We start from the raw sequence: 18506 nt of genomic DNA, 5'->3' as shown, positions 1-18506 counted from the left end.
CAGTGAACCCGCCACTGCATACCTGTTGTGTCCAGTGAACCCGCCACTGCATACCTGTTGTGTTCAGTGAACCCGCCACTGCATACCTGTTGTGTCCAGTGAACCCGCCACTGCATACCTGTTGTGTTCAGTGAACCCGCCACTGCATACCTGTTGTGTTCAGTGAACCCGCCACTGTATACCTGTACTGTTCAGTGAACCCGCCACTGCATACCTGTTGTGTTCAGTGAACCCGCCACTGCATACCTGTTGTGTTCAGTGAACCCGCCACTGCATACCTGTTGTGTCCAGTGAACCCGCCACTGCATACCTGTTGTGTTCAGTGAACCCGCCACTGCATACCTGTTGTGTCCAGTGAACCCGCCACTGCATACCTGTTGTGTTCAGTGAACCCACCGCATCAGTGCGCATACCTGTGCAGTTAAGTGAACCCACCTACCTACGTGAGTGCACGCAGTGTGATATACCACTCCGTGCATACCCGATATGGACAAAACAGGTAGAGGAAGAGGTAGTGCCAGAGCCAGAGGAAGGCCACCCGGCAGGTCTGCGCGAGGTCGTGTAAATGTAATTTCGTGTGGACCTGACCCACAGTACAGTGCTCGGAAGAAGGCACGTCCCATCACCTCCCAAGATTGACGACGTGGTTGAGTATTTAGCGACACAGAACACCTCATCTTGCTCAGCCACCAGCGCTACTACTAGCACCACTTCCGCTGCATTTGACACTTCGCAAGAATTATTTAGTGTTGAAATCACTGATGCACAGCCATTGTTGTTACAGCCAGATGAATTTTCACCAGCTCATATATTTGAGTTACCCGGCAACACTATGGATGTAACGTGTAAGGAGGATGAAGGACCTACTGATGGTGCATGTTTGGATTTGTCTGAGGCAAGCGAAGCTGGGCAGGATGATTACGATGATGACGATGATAGGGATCCTCTGTATGTTCCCAATAGAGGAGATGAAGAGGGGGACAGTTCAGAGGGGGAGTCAGAGAGTAGTAGGAGGAGAGAAGTTGCTGAAAGAAGCTGGGGCAGCTCTTCGTCAGAAACAGCTGGTGGCAGTGTCCGGCACAATGTATCGCCACCTATGTACAGCCAGCCAACTTGCCCTTCAGCATCAGCTGCTGAGGTCCCCATAGTGCCCACATCCCAGGGTGGCTCAGCGGTGTGGAAATTTTTTAATGTGTGTGCCTCAGATCGGACCAAAGCCATCTGTTCGCTCTGCCAACAAAAATTGAGCCGTGGAAAGGCCAACACTCACGTAGGGACAAGTGCCTTACGAAGGCACCTGGAGAAAAGGCACAAACAGCAATGGGATGGCCACCTGAGCAAAAGCAGCAGCAGCACACAAAAGAAAAGTCACCCTCCTGCTCCTCTTCCTCCTTCAGGTGCATCATCTGCTTCTGCCGCTTTCTCCCTTGCACCTTCACAGGCACCCTCCTCCACTCCGCCTCTGCCCTTGAGCGGTTCCTGCTCCTCTGCCCACAGCAGCAGTCAGGTGTCCGTGAAGGAAATGTTTTAGCGGAAGAAGCCAATTTCGGCCAGTCACCCCCTTGCCCGGCGTCTGACAGCTGGCGTGGCGGAACTGTTAGCTCGGCAGCTGTTACCATACCAGCTGGTGGACTCTGAGGCCTTCCGTAAATTTGTGGCCATCGGAACACCGCAGTGTTAGATGCAGTGCAGTTTCTAGGCTAAAATGCACCCAGGGCGGGTGTGTAAAAATTGCGCCCCCCCCCCAAGCAAGGTATGGGTGCCCGCAGTATAGGTTAGCCAGGTCTAGTTGCACTTAGTATAGGTCCCCCCAGTATAGGTAGCCAAGAATAGGTATCCCAGTATAGGTAGCCAGGCATAGGTGAGCCAGTATAGTTGCCCCCGCTATAGGTTAGCCAGGTAGGTGCCTCCAGTATAGGTAGCCAGTATAGTTGCCCCCAGTATAGGTTAGATAGGCAGGCGCCCCCGGTATAAGTTAGTTAGGTAGGTGCCCCAGTACAGGTTAGCTAGGTGGGTGCCTCTAATATAGGTAGCCAGAATAGTTGCCCCCAGCATAGGTTAGATAGGTAGGTTCCCCCCAGTATAGGTTAGATGGGTAGCTGCCCCCCAGTATAGGTTAGATTAGGTAGGTGCCCCCCAGTATAGGTTAGATTAGGTAGCTGCTCCCCAGTATAGGTTAGATTAGGTAGCTGCCCCCCAGCGTAGGTTAGATTAAGTAGGTGCCCCCCAGTGTAGGTTAGATTAGGTAGGTTCCCCCCAGTATAGGTTAGATAGGTAGGTGCCCCCCAGCGTAGGTGAGATTAGGTAGCTGCCCCCCAGTATAGGTTAGATTAGGTAGCTGCCCCCCAGCATACGTTAGATTAGGTAGCTGCCCCCCAGTATAGGTTAGATTAGGTAGCTGCCCCCCAGCGTAGGTTAGATTAAGTAGGTGCCCCCCAGTGTAGGTTAGATTAGGTAGGTGCCCCCCAATGTAGGTTAGATTAGGTAGCTGCCCCCCAGTATAGGTTAGATTAGGTAGCTGCCCCCCAGCGTAGGTTAGATTAAGTAGGTGCCCCCCAGTGTAGGTTAGATTAGGTAGGTGCCCCCAGTGTAGGTTAGATTAGGTAGGTGCCCCCCAGTATAGGATAGATAGGTAGGTGCCCCCCAGCGTAGGTTAGATTAGGTAGCTGCCCCCCCCCTTCCAGTATAGGCTAGATTAGACAGGTGCCCCCCAGTATAGGATAGATAGGTAGGTACCCCCCAGCGTAGGTTAGATAGGTAGCTGTCCCCCATAATGGAGGGGGGAGCCGGAGCTGCTGGGAGGGCAGCCCGACCTCTCCCTCCCTCTCCTGGGCCGCCCTCCGTGCTCCCCCCTCAGATGCAGAGCGCAGCAGCAGCAGCAGCAGCAGCAGCCAGGGAGGAAGCGCTGTAAACAACATACCTCCCTGCGTTCCAAGCGCTGCTTTCTCGCCGCCGGTCTCTTCCTCTCTGCCTATACGATGATGCACACGCTGGTTCCTGTTAGCCGGAACTAGTGTGTGCATCATCGTATAGGCGGCAGAGAGGAAGAGACCGGCGGCGAGAGAGCAGCGCTTGGAACGCAGGGAGGTATGTTGTTTACAGCGCTTCCTCCCTGGCTGCTGCTGCTGCTGCGCTCTGCATCTGAGGCGGGAGCACGGAGGGCGGCCCAGGAGAGGGAGGGAGAGGTCGGGCTGCCCTCCCAGCGGCTCCGGCTCCCCCCTCCATTTCAGCGCCCACCTCCCAACAGCGCCCCGGGCGGCGGCACGGGCCGCACGGCGCTAAAAACGGGCCTGGTTAGATGCCAGGCCGCACTTATTTTTCGAGAAAGGCCATACCCCAACTGCACCGTGAAGTTGAGAGGCAAGTGGTGTCATCTCTTGCGAAGAGCGTTGGGTCAAGGGTACACCTGACCACGGATGCCTGGTCTGCCAAGCACGGGCAGGGCCGCTACATTACGTACACAGCCCATTGGGTGAACCTGGTGGTGAACGATGGCAAGCAGGGCGCAGCGGACCAAATTGTGACACCTCCACGGCTTGCAGGCAGGCCTCCTGCCACCTCCTCTCCTCCTGCTACATGCTCTTCACTGTCCTCCTCCTCCTTGGCTGAGTGGCAGTTCTCCTCTCCAGCTACACAGCCCCAGCTCTGCAGGGCCTATGCTGCATGCCAGGTACGACGCTGTCACGCCATCTTAGACATGTCTTGTCTCAAAGCGGAGAGTCACACTGGAGCAGCTCTCCTGGCTGCTCTTAAGAAACAGGTGGATGAGTGGCTGACCCCGCACCACCTGGAGATAGGCAACGTGGTGTGCGACAACGGCAGCAATCTGCTTGCCGCTTTGCATATATGGAAGCTGACACACATACCCTGCATGGCACATGTCATGAATCTAGTTGTTCAAAGATTTGTGGCAAAGTACCCTGGCTTAGCGGATGTCCTGAAGCAGGCCAGGAAGTTCTGTGGGCATTTGAGGCGGTCTTACACAGCCATGGCACGATTTGCAGAAATTCAGCGGAAAAACAACATGCCGGTGAGACGCCTCATTTGCGATAGCCCGACTCGCTGGAATTCGACCCTGCTCATGTTCTCCCGCCTGCTAGAACAGAAGAAAGCCGTCACCCACTACCTCTACAACTACAGTAGAATGAAACAGTCTGGGAAGATGGGGATGTTCTGGCCCGACAACTGGACACTGATGAAAAATGCATGCAGGCTCATGCGGCCGTTTGAGGAGGTGACCAACCTGGTGAGCCGCAGTGAGGGCACCATCAGCGACTTAATTCCCTACGCTTACTTCTTGGAGCGTGCTGTGCGTAGAGTGGCGGATGAAGCTGTGAATGAGCGTGACCAGGAACCGTTACGGCAGGAACAGGCATGGGACCAATTTTCATCAGACCCAGCTGTTTCCTCAACACCTGCGGCAGCACAGAGGGGGGAGGAGGAGGAAGAAGAGAAGTCGTGTGCAGAAGACGAGTCAGACTCAGAGGATGATGAGCAAGGTGTTTCTTTGGGGGAGGAGGAGGGGACGGCGGCAGGAGAACACCCGCAGCAGGCGTCGCAGGGGGCTTGTGCTGCTCAACCTTCCCGTGGTATTGTTCGCGGCTGGGGGGAGGAGGTTGACTTACGTGACGTCACTGAGGAAGAGCAAGAGGAGATGGAGGGTACTGGATCTGACTTTGTGCAGATGTCGTCTTTTATGCTGTCCTGCCTGTTGAGGGACCCCCGTATAAAAAACATCAAGGGGAATGAGCTGTACTGGGTGGCCACACTACTAGACCCTCGGTACAGGCACAAAGTGGCGGACCTGTTACCAACTCACCGGAAGGTGGAAAGGATGCAGCACATGCAGAACCAGCTGTCAACTATGCTTTACAATGCCTTTAAGGGTGATGTGACAGCACAACGCCAGCAAGGTACCACTGCCACTAATCCTCCTCCCGTGTCCACGCAGTCAAAGACAGGATGCTCCAGCGATCTCATGGTGATGTCGGACATGCGGACGTTCTTTAGTCCAACGCCTCGGCGTAGCCCTTCCGGATCCACCCTCCACCAACGCCTGGAACGGCAGGTAGCCGACTACCTGGCCTTAAGTGTGGATGTAGACACTGCTGTGAACAGCGATGAGGAACCCTTGAACTACTGGGTGCGCAGGCTTGACCTGTGGCCAGAGCTGTCCCAATTTGCCATCCAACTTCTCTCCTGCCCTGCCGCAAGCGTCCTGTCAGAAAGGACCTTCAGCGCAGCTGGAGGCATTGTCACAGAGAAGAGAAGTCGCCTAAATCACAAAAGTGTTAAGTACCTCACCTTTATCAAAATGAATGAGGCATGGATCCCGGAGGGCTGCTGCCCGCCCCAAGACTAAGTCTGTCCCCGCACACACAGCATCTCTGCCTGCACGTCGTGTGACTGGCTGCCTGGCCTGCCCCAAGAAGACTAAGTCGCTCCCAGTCCCTCCACACAGCATGTCTGCCTGCAGGCCGCTTGATTACCTTCTCCGCCACCACCAACAGGGTCCGGGACTCCAGGCGGATTGCTGAATTTTTTAGGCCGCTGCTAGCAGCGGCCGCTGTAATAATTTTTCTGGTGCGTGTACATGACTGCCTAATTTTTCTGGCTGCACTGCGGGCAGCTGCAACAACAAAAGAAAAGGCATGTACATGCGCCCATTCCCCTTCGTGATCATTACCTTGCCGTGGTGAAGGGGCTTGCGTATCACAATGAAGCAATGACCGGCGCCTAGATGAGTGTCTCGGGGGGCACACAAAAGATAATAAGGTCGTTGCTTCATTGTGGTCAGACCAAATTTGATCAGCTGGACAGTCACTGTTCTGTCATTCAGCTACATCAGCCAGGCGACCATATGGGCTGTAAAGCCACCAAAACCTGCACTCTCGCCATGGTGCGCACCAGTCCAGCACGGCCATCACTACACAAACAGCTGTTTGCGGTGCGTTACACGGTGAGTTTGGTGTGTCAGTGTGAAGCAGTACCTTAATTACATTACCTGATTGATGTATACACATGCAAGATGTTTTAAAGCACTTTAGGCCTGTCATTTAGCATTCAATGTGATTTCTGCCCTTAAAACGCTGCTTTGCGTCAAATCCAGACTTTTCCCTGGGACTTTTGGCATGTATCCCACTCCGCCATGCCCCCCTCCAGGTGTTAGACCCCTTGAAACATCTTTTCCATCAGTTTTGTGGCCAGCATAATTATTTTTGTTTTTCAAAGTTCGCATCCCCATTGAAGTCTATTGCGGTTCGCGAACTTTAACGCGAACCGAACGTTACGCGAAAGTTCGCGAACCAGGTTCGCGAACCTAAAATCGGAGGTTCGGCCCATCTCTAGTTGCGACTTTAACGTTGCATCAAAACTCAGCGTCCCACTGTGAAAGTAGCCTTAAGGTTGTATGCTTGTACTATGGCATTGATATCTAGGTGAGGAATAACAGCATTCCATGATTCTACCCAAATATTCCATAATTCATCAAACTTAATAAATTGAGACCTGGATTGATATGTAAGTTTGCATAATGGCAGGTGCACCTTAACCATATTGATCCAATCATTCTCGGTAGGGGGAGTGTTTTGCTGCCACCTTGATGTAAGAGATTTCCTAGCATAAAACAGTATAATCCTGCTAAGCATTTTCCTGTATTTTTACCATCCCATATCTTCCAGTATGCCTAACATATAGGGCTTGATTCACTATGCTTAATAGCTCAAGGTTATCTTCTTACATGCTTAAATTACATTAAGTGGCCGCTCCTTCCAAAAGCCGCGCAATAGTGTCATATCGCTACCGTGATACTTCACTAGCACAGCCACTACTAGGTGCTAGTGAAGTATCACGGTAGCGCTAGGTCACTATCATGCGGCTTTCGGAAGGAGTGACTGCTGCTAAGGAGCGCACACTAAGCTGACAGTTGCGCACGTACCATGCCAGCACTATGAGGAAATCACGGTAATGTAATCTGCACGTGTAAGAAGATTACCTTGTGCTATTAAGCATAGTGAGTGAATCAAGCCCATAGGCCTTAAATGACAACACCATTGTAAAGGTTAAGTTTGGGAATTACAGATTTCCAATAATTCTGCACCTGTGCCCAAAAGCACACATAGGCCTCAATTCACTAAGCTTTATCAAACACTTTATCGAATGGTTGATAATTTACCTCATGTCATGAGTAAAATCCAATTTCGAATTCACTAAGTGTTATAAATTTATCTAATGTTTTATCAATAAAAAAATGTGCACCTTATGCTTGACACTTAAAACATAGCCCAGTGTGTATATCTCCCAGGGGTTTCATGAAATTCCTCTCATTCTGAGTCATAAATAGGTGCATCATCAAGTTGCCATTTTGCCTGATACAAGTGTTAAAGAGAGTCTGAAGCGAGTTAAAAACTCGCTTTTTAGCTTATAATCATCATGGGCATGCTTGCCTCAGCTAAAACACCGCTATCCCCTCCTCCTTCACTGAGGGGGTGGGCGAGAGGCGGAGATCCGCCGCTGATAGACGCGCATGGAGGCTGGGCTGCAGCCGTTAGCCCTGCCTCCATGAGCAGCAAAATCTACGACCAAGTTGGTCGTGGATTTTGCAGGGGGGATTTGGCGGGGTAAAGACCCCTCGTTTAGCCGCGGGATAGCGGCGTTTTAGCTGGGGCAAGCATGCCCATGATGATTATAAGCTAAAAAGCGAGTTTTTAACTCGCTTCAGAGTCTCTTTAATAAGCTAGAGCCTTTATTTATGTAACTGAGGTATCAAACTGTAGTCGCATTGGGCAGCAGCTATCATGAAAAGGTAGACAGAAGCAAAAAGCTGACTGAGGAAATACTGCTGATAACAGTGCTGAATAGGCTATGATTTATTTTGTTTTGCAGCTGAATTAATCAGATTTTATGTCACACTAACATGGTTGTCATTTGGAATTCAGTTTCAGAAATGTAGCCCTTAAATGAATATGGAGACCATGAAAAAAGTGTGTGTGTGTGTGTGTGTGTGTGTGTGTGTGTGTGTGTGTGTGTGTGTGTGTGTGTGTGTGTGTGTGTGTGTGTGTGTGTGTGTGTGTGTGTGTGTGTGTGTGTGTGTGTGTGTGTGTGTGTGTGTGTGTGTGTGTGTGTGTGTGTGTGTGTGTGTGTGTGTGTGTGTGTACATATCTCCAGGGCCGGAGTTCTGGGAAGGTCACAGAGGCCACGGCCTAGGGCGATAAAAATCAGCAGGGCGCAGGACTTGGAGAGATAAGAGGTCACATGTCAAAGTAAATCACCTCTCCTGCTTTGCTCTGGTCTGCCTGAATTCCAGAGATCCCTGCATCTCTCTCACTTGTGCAAAGTGTGTGTTATGGCAGTCAGCAGTGCTGTCACCTGTATGATGAGAGAGGACAAACAATCTGCTGTGAGAAGAAAAATATATGGGCTCAAGTAGCAGAACTCTTGAGTTCCAATTCGTTTTTTTCATGCAGCGAGCATTCACAGGCAGGAATTAGCAGCTCTCCCCCTCCCTGACTGATATTAGTTTATTACTAGTAGGTCAGGCTGTTAAAGACCTCAGATCTGTTAATTTTATGGCTTTTTTTTCTCCTAGAGAATGCCAACAACATTCTTTGTGCTAGTTTAACTCTTTCCTGGCTTTTTTTTTTTGCCAGCAAAGTACTGTGTTGGCCATCAGTGAAAGCAGGATGTTTTGAAACAGAATGACAATTATGTTACATTTATTTATATTTACAAAACAATCAATGCATCTACTGCTGACTGTATATATAGCTGTGTGCCTACTGCCTAACATCTTGTATATAGACGGCTTAGCCAAAGGCTCACTGTTATTCATTTGGTTAGCCAATAAAAAGTGTTATTCTGTTACAAAACTTCCTGCTGACTGATTTTAAGATCTGTCTTAAGTGCTAGATTGTCACTGTGTAAAGTACACCTGAGCTTATGCTGGGTACACACAATGTAATTTTCTGACAGATTTACTGTCAGATCGACTATTTCCAACATGTCCGATCTGCTTTCCAATCAATTTTCTGAATGATTTTTCATAGAAGTGAACAGCAAATTGATCGAAAAATTGAAATCAGATCAAACATGATGGAAATAATCGACCTGACAGTAAATCTGTCAGAAAATTGCATCATGTGTACCTAGCATTGCACTACATCTATGCCAGTGTGTGTAGTGTCGGATCCTTCTACTTACCTGTTCTCTGTTTTGGATGGGCTTCTCTCCATTGCGCTGCACTGTCCCCTATTTGTGGCTCTGATGGCAGCAAGTAGCACAGAGGACAAAGAAGCAGCGCTGTCCACTGGGGCTCCTTGTGATTTTGCACTCCTGTATGCATGTGCACAGGAGCCAAGGGAGTGTTATGGGTATGAGTACTTGACAAGTGCTGCTCATATATGAGCATCATTTCTGAAGTATGCAAGCCCAGAACACTATCGCCTGCTGTGCATGCAGACAGGAGCGCAAAATTACATGGAGTGGACAGAGCATGCACTGCTTCTTTGTTGAACAGGGCAAAGCAGCAAAACAGAGGAGGGCCCATTCAAACTAGCCTGAATTGGACAGATTGGGGAAGGGGGGGGGGGGCGCGGTTGGTGACAGCCGGCCTAGGGCGCTGGAAAGTACAAATCCGGCCCTGCATACCTCCGCTTGGGAACTCAGGGGGAACTGCACGTGTACATGCCCAATTGCACTCCCGTCCTAGAGCGTTCTGTCTCTGCACTCTTGGCGACAGCCAGATTGTGACTGTGCTGATTGGACTCGACTGGCGGATTTACTGGGCCACTTAGTGGAGGGTCCAGGTGGTCTGAGAGGATGGCGAGAGGCCGATGAGCCTGAAGGGGCTGTAGAAATGAAGCCCCAAGTATGTATAATTTTTATAATATATACGTATACTATAATTTTTTTTCCATGGCCTCAGGTACACTTTAACACGGTTGTCACATATGTACTCCTATGGTATCAGAATGACCAAAATTGACATTTACTATTTTCTTGACTTTTAGATGCACAGGACAGCATTAGGTTTGTGCCAGAGCAGCCCGTGTACCTGGCTGGAGAAGGTTTGACAATGAGATGTGTGATCCACAATCCAGCTACAATTTTACTCTACAGTTTCTACAAAGATGGAGCACAAATTCGTGCTAATCAATCATCAAATGTGTTGAGTTTTCCTGCTCTTTCAAAAAGCGACTCTGGAGAATATTTCTGTACCTTCTACAGAGAAAGTGAAAAGCGGTTCCTGGAGGTTGGCAAAATAATGCTACAAATTCTTGGTGAGTTACAGTAATCTTTTCATTTACTCCATCTAATTATCCATACAAAATAGGTAGACTGCACAAATTTGTAAAAAATTCTGTGATACAGAACAAAAAATGAAAACTGAAATGCAGATTTACAGAGGCATGTATTTTTGTTTATTTTTGTATTATTATTGACAGTGGCGGCACCAGGATTTTTTTTTGGGGGGGGGGGGGGTGCTATGCAGGTGCTGTACAATTTTGCAGGGGGGCTAAGTATTGCCAAAACATTTTTGGGGAGTGGCCAAAAAGGGTGTGGCCAACAAAATAGGGCATGGCCAACAAAAGAGGGGCGTGGTGAAGTGCTGGAGTATATTCCAGTGCTATATAAATACATAATGATATAGTCGGATAACAGGCCCCATCAGAGAGGCAGGCAGGCAGGGGCCCAGCCCAGTCCCCAGCCCAGACCCCGGGATCCAACCCCCCCGCCCCGCCCGATGCCTGCGCTGAACTGGCTGGGGGCAGTGGGGGGACTGAGAGAGTGAATGCCTGGCTGCTGCTGCGAGACTCACACAACTCCGGCTCCAGTCTCACTCGTCTCTCGCTCGCTCTTGGGCTCGGCCTGTCAGTCGTCAGAGAACCCTGAGCAGGAGGGGAGGCAGCCAGTGAAAGGGAGCTTTGATCTGTGTGCCGCTAGTCTGGTCTACTCAAGACCAGACTAGCAGCGCACAGATCAAAGCTCCCTCCGTTGGCTGTACTGCGGTAAGTCTCCGTCCGCTGTCAGCCGCTGCGCCGACACTTCAATATTCCGGTGTGGAGAGCCAGGAAGGGGGGCCCCAAGGTGAGGGAAGGGGGGGGAGACTTTCCCCCTTCTCCATCGCTCTTCCCACAGCTCCCTTTCACTGGCTGCCTCCCCTCCTGGGGACACCTACAACTACAAACCTGGCTGCATATACTGGAAACACCTATAGACCTGGCTACATATACTGGGGACACCTATTGACCTGGCTACATATATTGGGGACACTTATCCACCTGGCTACATATACTGGGGACACCTAGAGACCTGGCTACATATATTGGGGACACCTATCCACCTGGCTACATATACTGGGGAGACCTATTTACCTGGCTACATATACTGGGGACACCTATAGACCTGGCTACATATACTGGGGATACCTATAGACCTGGCTACATATATTGGGGACACCTATCCACCTGGCTACATATACTGGGGAGACCTATACACCTGGCTACATATACTGGGGACACCTATACACCTGGCTACATGTACTGGGGACACCTATAGACCTGGCTACATATGCTGGGGACACATATACACCTGGCTACATATACTGGGAACACCTGTGCACCTGGCTACATATACTGGGAACACCTATCCACCTGGCTACATATACTGGGGACACCTATAGACCTGGCTACATATACTGGGGACACCTATAGACCTGGCTACATATATTGGGGACACCTATCCACCTGGCTACATATACTGGGGAGACCTATACACCTGGCTACATATACTGGGGACACCTATACACCTGGCTACATATACTGGGGACACCTATAGACCTTGCTACATATATTGGGGACACCTATCCACCTGGCTACATATACTGGGGACACCTATAGACCTGGCTACATATATTGGGGACACCTATCCACCTGGCTACATATACTGGGGAAACCCATAGACCTGGCTATACTGGGAACACCTATACACCTGGCTACATATACTGGGGACACCTGTAGACCTGGCTATCTATACAGAAGACACCTATAGACCTGGCTATCTGTACTGGGGACACCTATAGGCCTGGCTATCTATTATTGAGACACATGTAGACCTGGCTACCTATACTGGGGGCACCCATAGACCTGGCTACCTATTCTGGGGACACCTATAATCCTGGCTACCTATTCTGGGGACACCTATAGACCTGGCTACTTATACTGGGGACACCTATAGACCTGGATACCTGCACTGGGAAAACCTATAGACCTGGTTACCTCTACTGGGGGCACCTATTTGGGGGGAACTGCTGCTGCCAGATTAAGTGTATTTTGGGAAACAGCTGCCAGATAATGTGTATTTTTGGGGAACCGCTGCCAGATTGTGTATAACGGGGGAACTGCTGCTTCCAGATTATGTGTATTTTGGGGGAACCACTGCTGCCAGATTACGGTGTATTTTCGGTGATCCACTGCCAGATTACGCATATTTTGTGGAGCCGCTGCCAAATTATGTGTATTTGGGGGAACCACTGCTGCCAGATTACGTCTATTTTCGGGGGGAACGACTGCCATATTATCTGTATTTTGGAGAAACCTCTGCCAAATTGCATGGATTTTTGGTGAAATGCTGTCAGATTACATGTATTTTGGGGGGAAACACTATGGCAGAGTTCAAACTTCCCCGGCAGACCTTTTACACCACTACTAAGGTCATGTATATTTTGCCCCACCCATGACCACGCCCACATTCTGTTGCGTGGCCACACCCATTTTTCGGCACACTGCGGGGTTTTTATCAGTGTAAAATATCTGTTGTCATTAAATTATTATATCTTAGTCTGTTAAAAAATAACGTGAAAGGTGGGAAACACTGGTATGGGGGCCCCATAATCTCCTATTGCTCGGGGCCCCATGAGTTTTCAGTCCGCCCCTACGCCTGGATCGCTCCCACACTGCCGTCCTCCGCTGCCCGCAGCTACGAGAACCAGGTCCCATCACTGCCGTCATGTTAGCCAGCCTAGGAAGGAGAAGTGCGCCCTCTACGAGATCCACAAACTGCGCACTTCTCTTACACTAGACTGGCTCCGACTGATGGAAGTGCAGGGACCCAGTTCTCGTAGCTGCGCCAGCAGAGGACAGCGGCGTGGGAGCAATCCAGGCGGATTTTGAAGATACTACACAGAGCACTCCATATCCCTTAAAGGGAACCTAAACTGAGAAGGATATGGAATTTTGCCTGACTCTCCTGCTGATCCTCTCAACAAGCATGCAGATCAGTTGCTCTGACTGAAGACAGACTGGATTAGCTGCATGCTTGTTTCAGGTGTGTGATTCAGCCACTACTGCAGCCAAAGAGATCAGCAGGACTGACAAGTGACTGGTATTGTTTAAAAGGAAATAAATATGGCACCCTCCATATCCCTCTCACTTAAGATTCCCTTTAAAGGGAACCTGAAGCGAGAAGTATATGGAGGCTGCCATATTTATTTACTTTTAAACAACACTAGATGCCTGGCGGTCCTGCTGAACTCTTTGGTTGCATTAGTGTCTGAATTATAAACCTGAGAAAAGCATGTGGCTAATGTTGTCAGATTTGACAGAAATTCAGAAACACCTGATCTGCTGCATGCTTGGTGGGAGGTCTATGGCTAAAAGTATTACAGGCAGAGGATTAGCAGGATAACCAGGCAGCTATTGCCTAAAAGGAATTAAATATGACAGCCTCCATATTCCTCTTGCTTCAGGTTCCCTTTAAATAGTCATATCCCATATATGTAGTGATCCTACTGTTGGCGCTACCTTACCACTTATGCTTTATAGTAAAACAAAAGTTTGCCTACTAAAAACAGAGGTTATTTGTGATAATTCAGGTTGGCGTTAGCATATGTCTCCCCATGATGCATCACTGCTTAGTGTGCAAATCATCCTTTGTTGTCCCTGTAAGATAAACACACCTCCAGAACCGCTGGAATGCAATGAAGTGTATATATATATATATATATATATGTATGTGTGTATATATACATATATACACATACACACACGCACACACACACTGTACACATATACACGTACACACACACACATATATACACACACACACATATATACACACACACACACACACACACACACACAGACACACACATATATATATACAGAGGGGCTACAGCACACAACAGGAAAACAGTGACAGGGGCTCTTAGTTACGCTTTAACCCGCTTAAGCTCACCAACTGCGCCAAAGTGTCCCCAATCTGGTGAGTCCTACTCTACCATGCAAAATGCCAGTTTTTATAAGCAGTCTAGTGGGAACTAATCCAAAAACCCAAGAGTCAACTAAATGGGAAAAAAAAAAAGAAATTAAAAACACCTCACCCTTCACTAGCTACCAAACGAACTCTCTGAACATGTGCAATGCACTTATATATATACTTAACTGTGCTAGAGGTGGGCGTGGTTATGCAGGCTCACAGGGGAAAGTTATAAATAAATTACCAAGAGGTGAGCAGCACAAACCAAATTTTACACACACACACACACACACGCACGCACGCATGCACACACATACACCTTTAAAGGCTTTAGGAAGCCACATTGACATAAAACTATAAATATCGTTTTGACATAAAACAATATTTATCGTTTTATGTCAAAACAATATTTATCGTTTTAAAACACTTTAGCGGCGCCATTATTTAACCGGTGCCATTTATCACTGTACCCATTAATAATTTTACTCTGCAACTAAGCTATTAGTTCATTACCTTATTTAAAGTTTCCTTTCACAGATCTTCCATCATTATTATTTTCTTCTTCAACAGATCCACCTCTTGTAGCATCGCTGATTGTAAATCCCCAGAGAAAAGTCTTCATAAAAGATCAATCAGCAATACTAACATGTCGTATTCCAACTGGACAGCCTACAACTGCAGTCGCCATTTATCAAGATGGAAGGCAAATATTTAATAATAACTCTGGCATTTTAAACCTTATAAACATTCAACAAAACAGTGGAAAATACTCCTGTGGATACACTGTTAATCTGCAAGGACGAATGGTTCAATCTAATCCCAGTGGAGAAGTGGACATCCTTGTCATAGGTAAGATAAATTAAGAAAATGGCAAATTCTACACAAAGCTGTGTATGATCTTCTTTATAAAATGAGATTGAGCTCTGTCAGTGAGTCCCTTTACACCATTAGAAAGGCATGTGGTAATAAAATTCCAAACACCAAAACCTCTTTATTTGTCTACGGATTAATATTGAGGAATCAAGGTGTATCTGAACCCTGCCAGTATTGAGTCTGCTACAGGCCCAAAACTGTCCACACTTCCTTCATTATCACCCACAAGTACTATAGCTTCTTCAATACTATCTCACAATGATAAGAGTCAGCTGAACTGTGGTGCTGGCCACACGGAGTTAATCTTTCAGCAGTACAGGGAGGATCTGCTCTGTAGTAACTTAAGGAAACAATCTAATCTGGTACCAGCTCCAAGTTTGCCGGTGCAATCTCTGGGTCATGTGACTGAATCCTCCAATGGAAATGTGTCTGGCATGTAGGGCTGTTTTTAGGCATAATCAAATAAGGCAGATACCTGGGGTGAACTAGGGCTTTAAAGGGAGTCTTAAATGAATTTTAAAATAAAAAACAGATACTCAACTAAGGAGAGGGAAGGCTCTGGGTCCTACAGAGCCTTCCCGTTCTCCTCCCGGTCTCCCCGTTCCCCCACAGGCCCCCCCATTAGCAGTCCACAATGTTCATTCATGGACTGCTCTCTTCCGTGTTGTGTAGGCTTCGGCAGTCTTCGGAAGCACTTGGGCTTCCGTTCCGAAAATGAGCTGCTCCGTACAACGCATGCACAAGCGCCCTCTCTCACACACTGGTGATTAAGCAGTACAGAGCCACCGGACTTCGGGAGCCGAGTGCTTCTGAAGACTGCTTAATAGAGATGGCCCGAACGTATCGCCGGCGAACGGTTCCCGGCGATCTTCCGTAGTTCGGTTAGCCCCCATAGTGCACCATTAGGGTCAACTTTGACCCTCTACATCACAGTCAGCAGGCACATTGTACCTATCAGGCTACACTCCCTCCTGGAGCCACTCCCCCCGTTATAAAAGGCAGACCCTGCTGGCCATTATACTCACTCGTGTGCCTGCAGTAAATAGAGAAGGGACAGCTGCTGCAAACTCTCTCATAGGGAAAGATTAGTTAGGCTTGTTAGCTTGCTCCTTGCTGATTCTTATTGCTAAAATAGCACCCCACAACAGCTCTTTTGAGAGCTAATCTTCTTCTTGTGATTTTTTTTTCTGTGTGTCCCACTGACACTTGTGTTGAATAGACAGCCTTGATAATCCATACTGTTTGTGTGTCACTGCCAGGCCCAGCACATTCAGTGACTACCTGTAGGTGTGACAGGTGCACATTGTAATACCCAGTACTGCATATACCTACTACCTGTTGTTCACAGTGCACCCACCTGTGACGGATATTGCGAAAGTCGTGCGCGTAAACGCCAACGATTTTCGCAATAGTCGTGCGCAGTCCCTGTCAGTCTTGGGTAAATGCACAATAGATGTCAATTTCCCTCTCTCTTACTGAGAACAGTAACCTTCCCCCCACATCCTGTTCAGGTCAGGAAAGAATTCACACGTGGCCAGACCACCTGGACAGCAGACATTTGGTCACATAGCTCATGTTCCACCAAACCAGCTCAAACTGGTTGAGACTCACATTTCCCTCCAAGCTCATAGCTTCACACAATGAGAACCTTTACTTTATTAATAATTCAAGATGGGTTTGGCACAGAAAGACAATAAACACATTTCCTGATACCCAGAAATCAGTTCTATCACTCACATGATTTATAATTTTCTGGCTATCAGGAATCAATAGAGAGACCCCTTTATCCGGCATGCGTAGAGCAAATTCATTAGACTAGACGTGTATAGTCTCATTTAATACAGAGTCGCATGCTGCTTATGAATATGGTCTCGGATTTGCGTTGCACCCATCTGGGGCGGAATTACACAAATTATTAATAATTGGTACATTCCTTGCTCCAAGTCTGTGGGTGGCACCCTGACTGCCAGAAGGTAACCCTGCCTCAAACACACCTACTTTCCAGGTAGTGACCGCCCCAAAACTCTGGTCAGTAAAAAGCGTTTGCAAGGAACTCCACCCAGTTCTTCAATTTACATCGACTAGGGAAGTCCAGACATGTGCTCACAGAAGAACCGGCGCATGTTGTGTACAAAGGACTTTTAAGCTGAATGCCTACGTTTAAACTGGACTATTTTCTTCATGCTTCAAAGGGACTGCTCAGCTAACTAAGTAAGAACTTTCTGTTTTATCCCTTTTATTTTTAAGCTCTGTGTTTTATATGTTAATAGGTGTATATAACTGTATGTAATGCATTTGTGTTATTAAACGTTTAAAAATCGTTTAGCGGTTATGACCTGTTGCTGAACATACACAATCGTACCTATTCTCCTGAACTCGCTACCCTGTGTTTAATAGAAGTATACATTTATAACCCGTATGCGAGAACCCGGCCCAGACATAACGATCTGGCCCAGATTCTTGCATACTGCTAGGGGTTACTAAAGTGTTCTCGAAGTCCTAGTAAAATTACAGTAGCGGGCTGTGTAACTCGCTTGGTGGCAGATCTTTGAATTGTATATGTGTGTGGAGTGATTCGGTTGGTATCAGAACGCTCCCTTCGCGAGTCAGTTCATCAAATTGCGAATGCGGGTTACCCTTCGTGATGAACAAATGACCGTGTAAGAGGATTTCTGACGCTGATCGATTTACCCCACCCGCAGACCGGCTCGCGGTCTGTGACATTTGTTTGGCAGCTTTTTGGGATTTGTGTATGTTCAGAACATCAACGGCAACGTTATTTGATTAACCTGCCAGAACAGATCAAAAATCTGTGGTTGATAACCGGTGCATTACCATTTATATAGACTAAACGTGTAGCACAGAGTTCCCCCCCAATCTCTTTTCCTATCCTATCTTTTATTTGGCAAAAATGGCTGCAGCAAGATACAAGAAAATGGCAGTGGCAGACCTAGTGAACTTGTGTGAAGAAAAAGGCATTGTGACTTATAGAAAAAAGAAAGCGCAATTGATTGAGGACTTGTTGCGACTGAATACCCAGCCGGAGCAGATGCTGGGAGAGCACACTCCTGGTTCAGACGGTGCTGTAACTGGGGCAGAGGAAAGTGAGCGGTTGGAGCAAAGCAACCCACTTCCAGACCCAGAGGAAAACGGGACCGCGTCTGAACCGGTCGCTGTAACTGCTGAGGAGCATGGTGGCCGGCAGGAGCCCGTTCATGCAAACCCTTTCTGTGTTCCTGATGCTGGAATGCAACCTGGATTACAAAGGCTGTTGGAGACAAATCCTGAGCTGTACATGCAGATTGTCAGAGAGAATGCTGACCGCGCAGAACGCCAGGCGGAACGGGAAGCGGACCGTGCAGAGCGCCGGTGGCTTGCTG

At 48.3% G+C, this 18506-nt stretch overlaps 1 protein-coding gene across 2 annotated transcripts in view; it reads left to right on the top strand.

Moving 5' to 3' along the window:
- Positions 1-18506, top strand: part of LOC137554635 (basement membrane proteoglycan-like) — a 67837-nt gene that overhangs the window by 9582 nt on the left and 39749 nt on the right. For both annotated transcript variants that reach the window (XM_068271512.1, XM_068271511.1), the window contains exons 3-4: positions 10008-10277; positions 14824-15102. In XM_068271512.1, the coding sequence (XP_068127613.1) occupies positions 10008-10277; positions 14824-15102 (549 nt within the window). The remainder of the gene's footprint in view (positions 1-10007; positions 10278-14823; positions 15103-18506) is intronic.

Source organism: Hyperolius riggenbachi, chromosome 1 (genome assembly GCF_040937935.1).
Source record: "Hyperolius riggenbachi isolate aHypRig1 chromosome 1, aHypRig1.pri, whole genome shotgun sequence".
Lineage (NCBI taxonomy): Eukaryota > Metazoa > Chordata > Amphibia > Anura > Hyperoliidae > Hyperolius > Hyperolius riggenbachi.
This window is presented reverse-complemented; position numbering and strand designations above follow the sequence as displayed.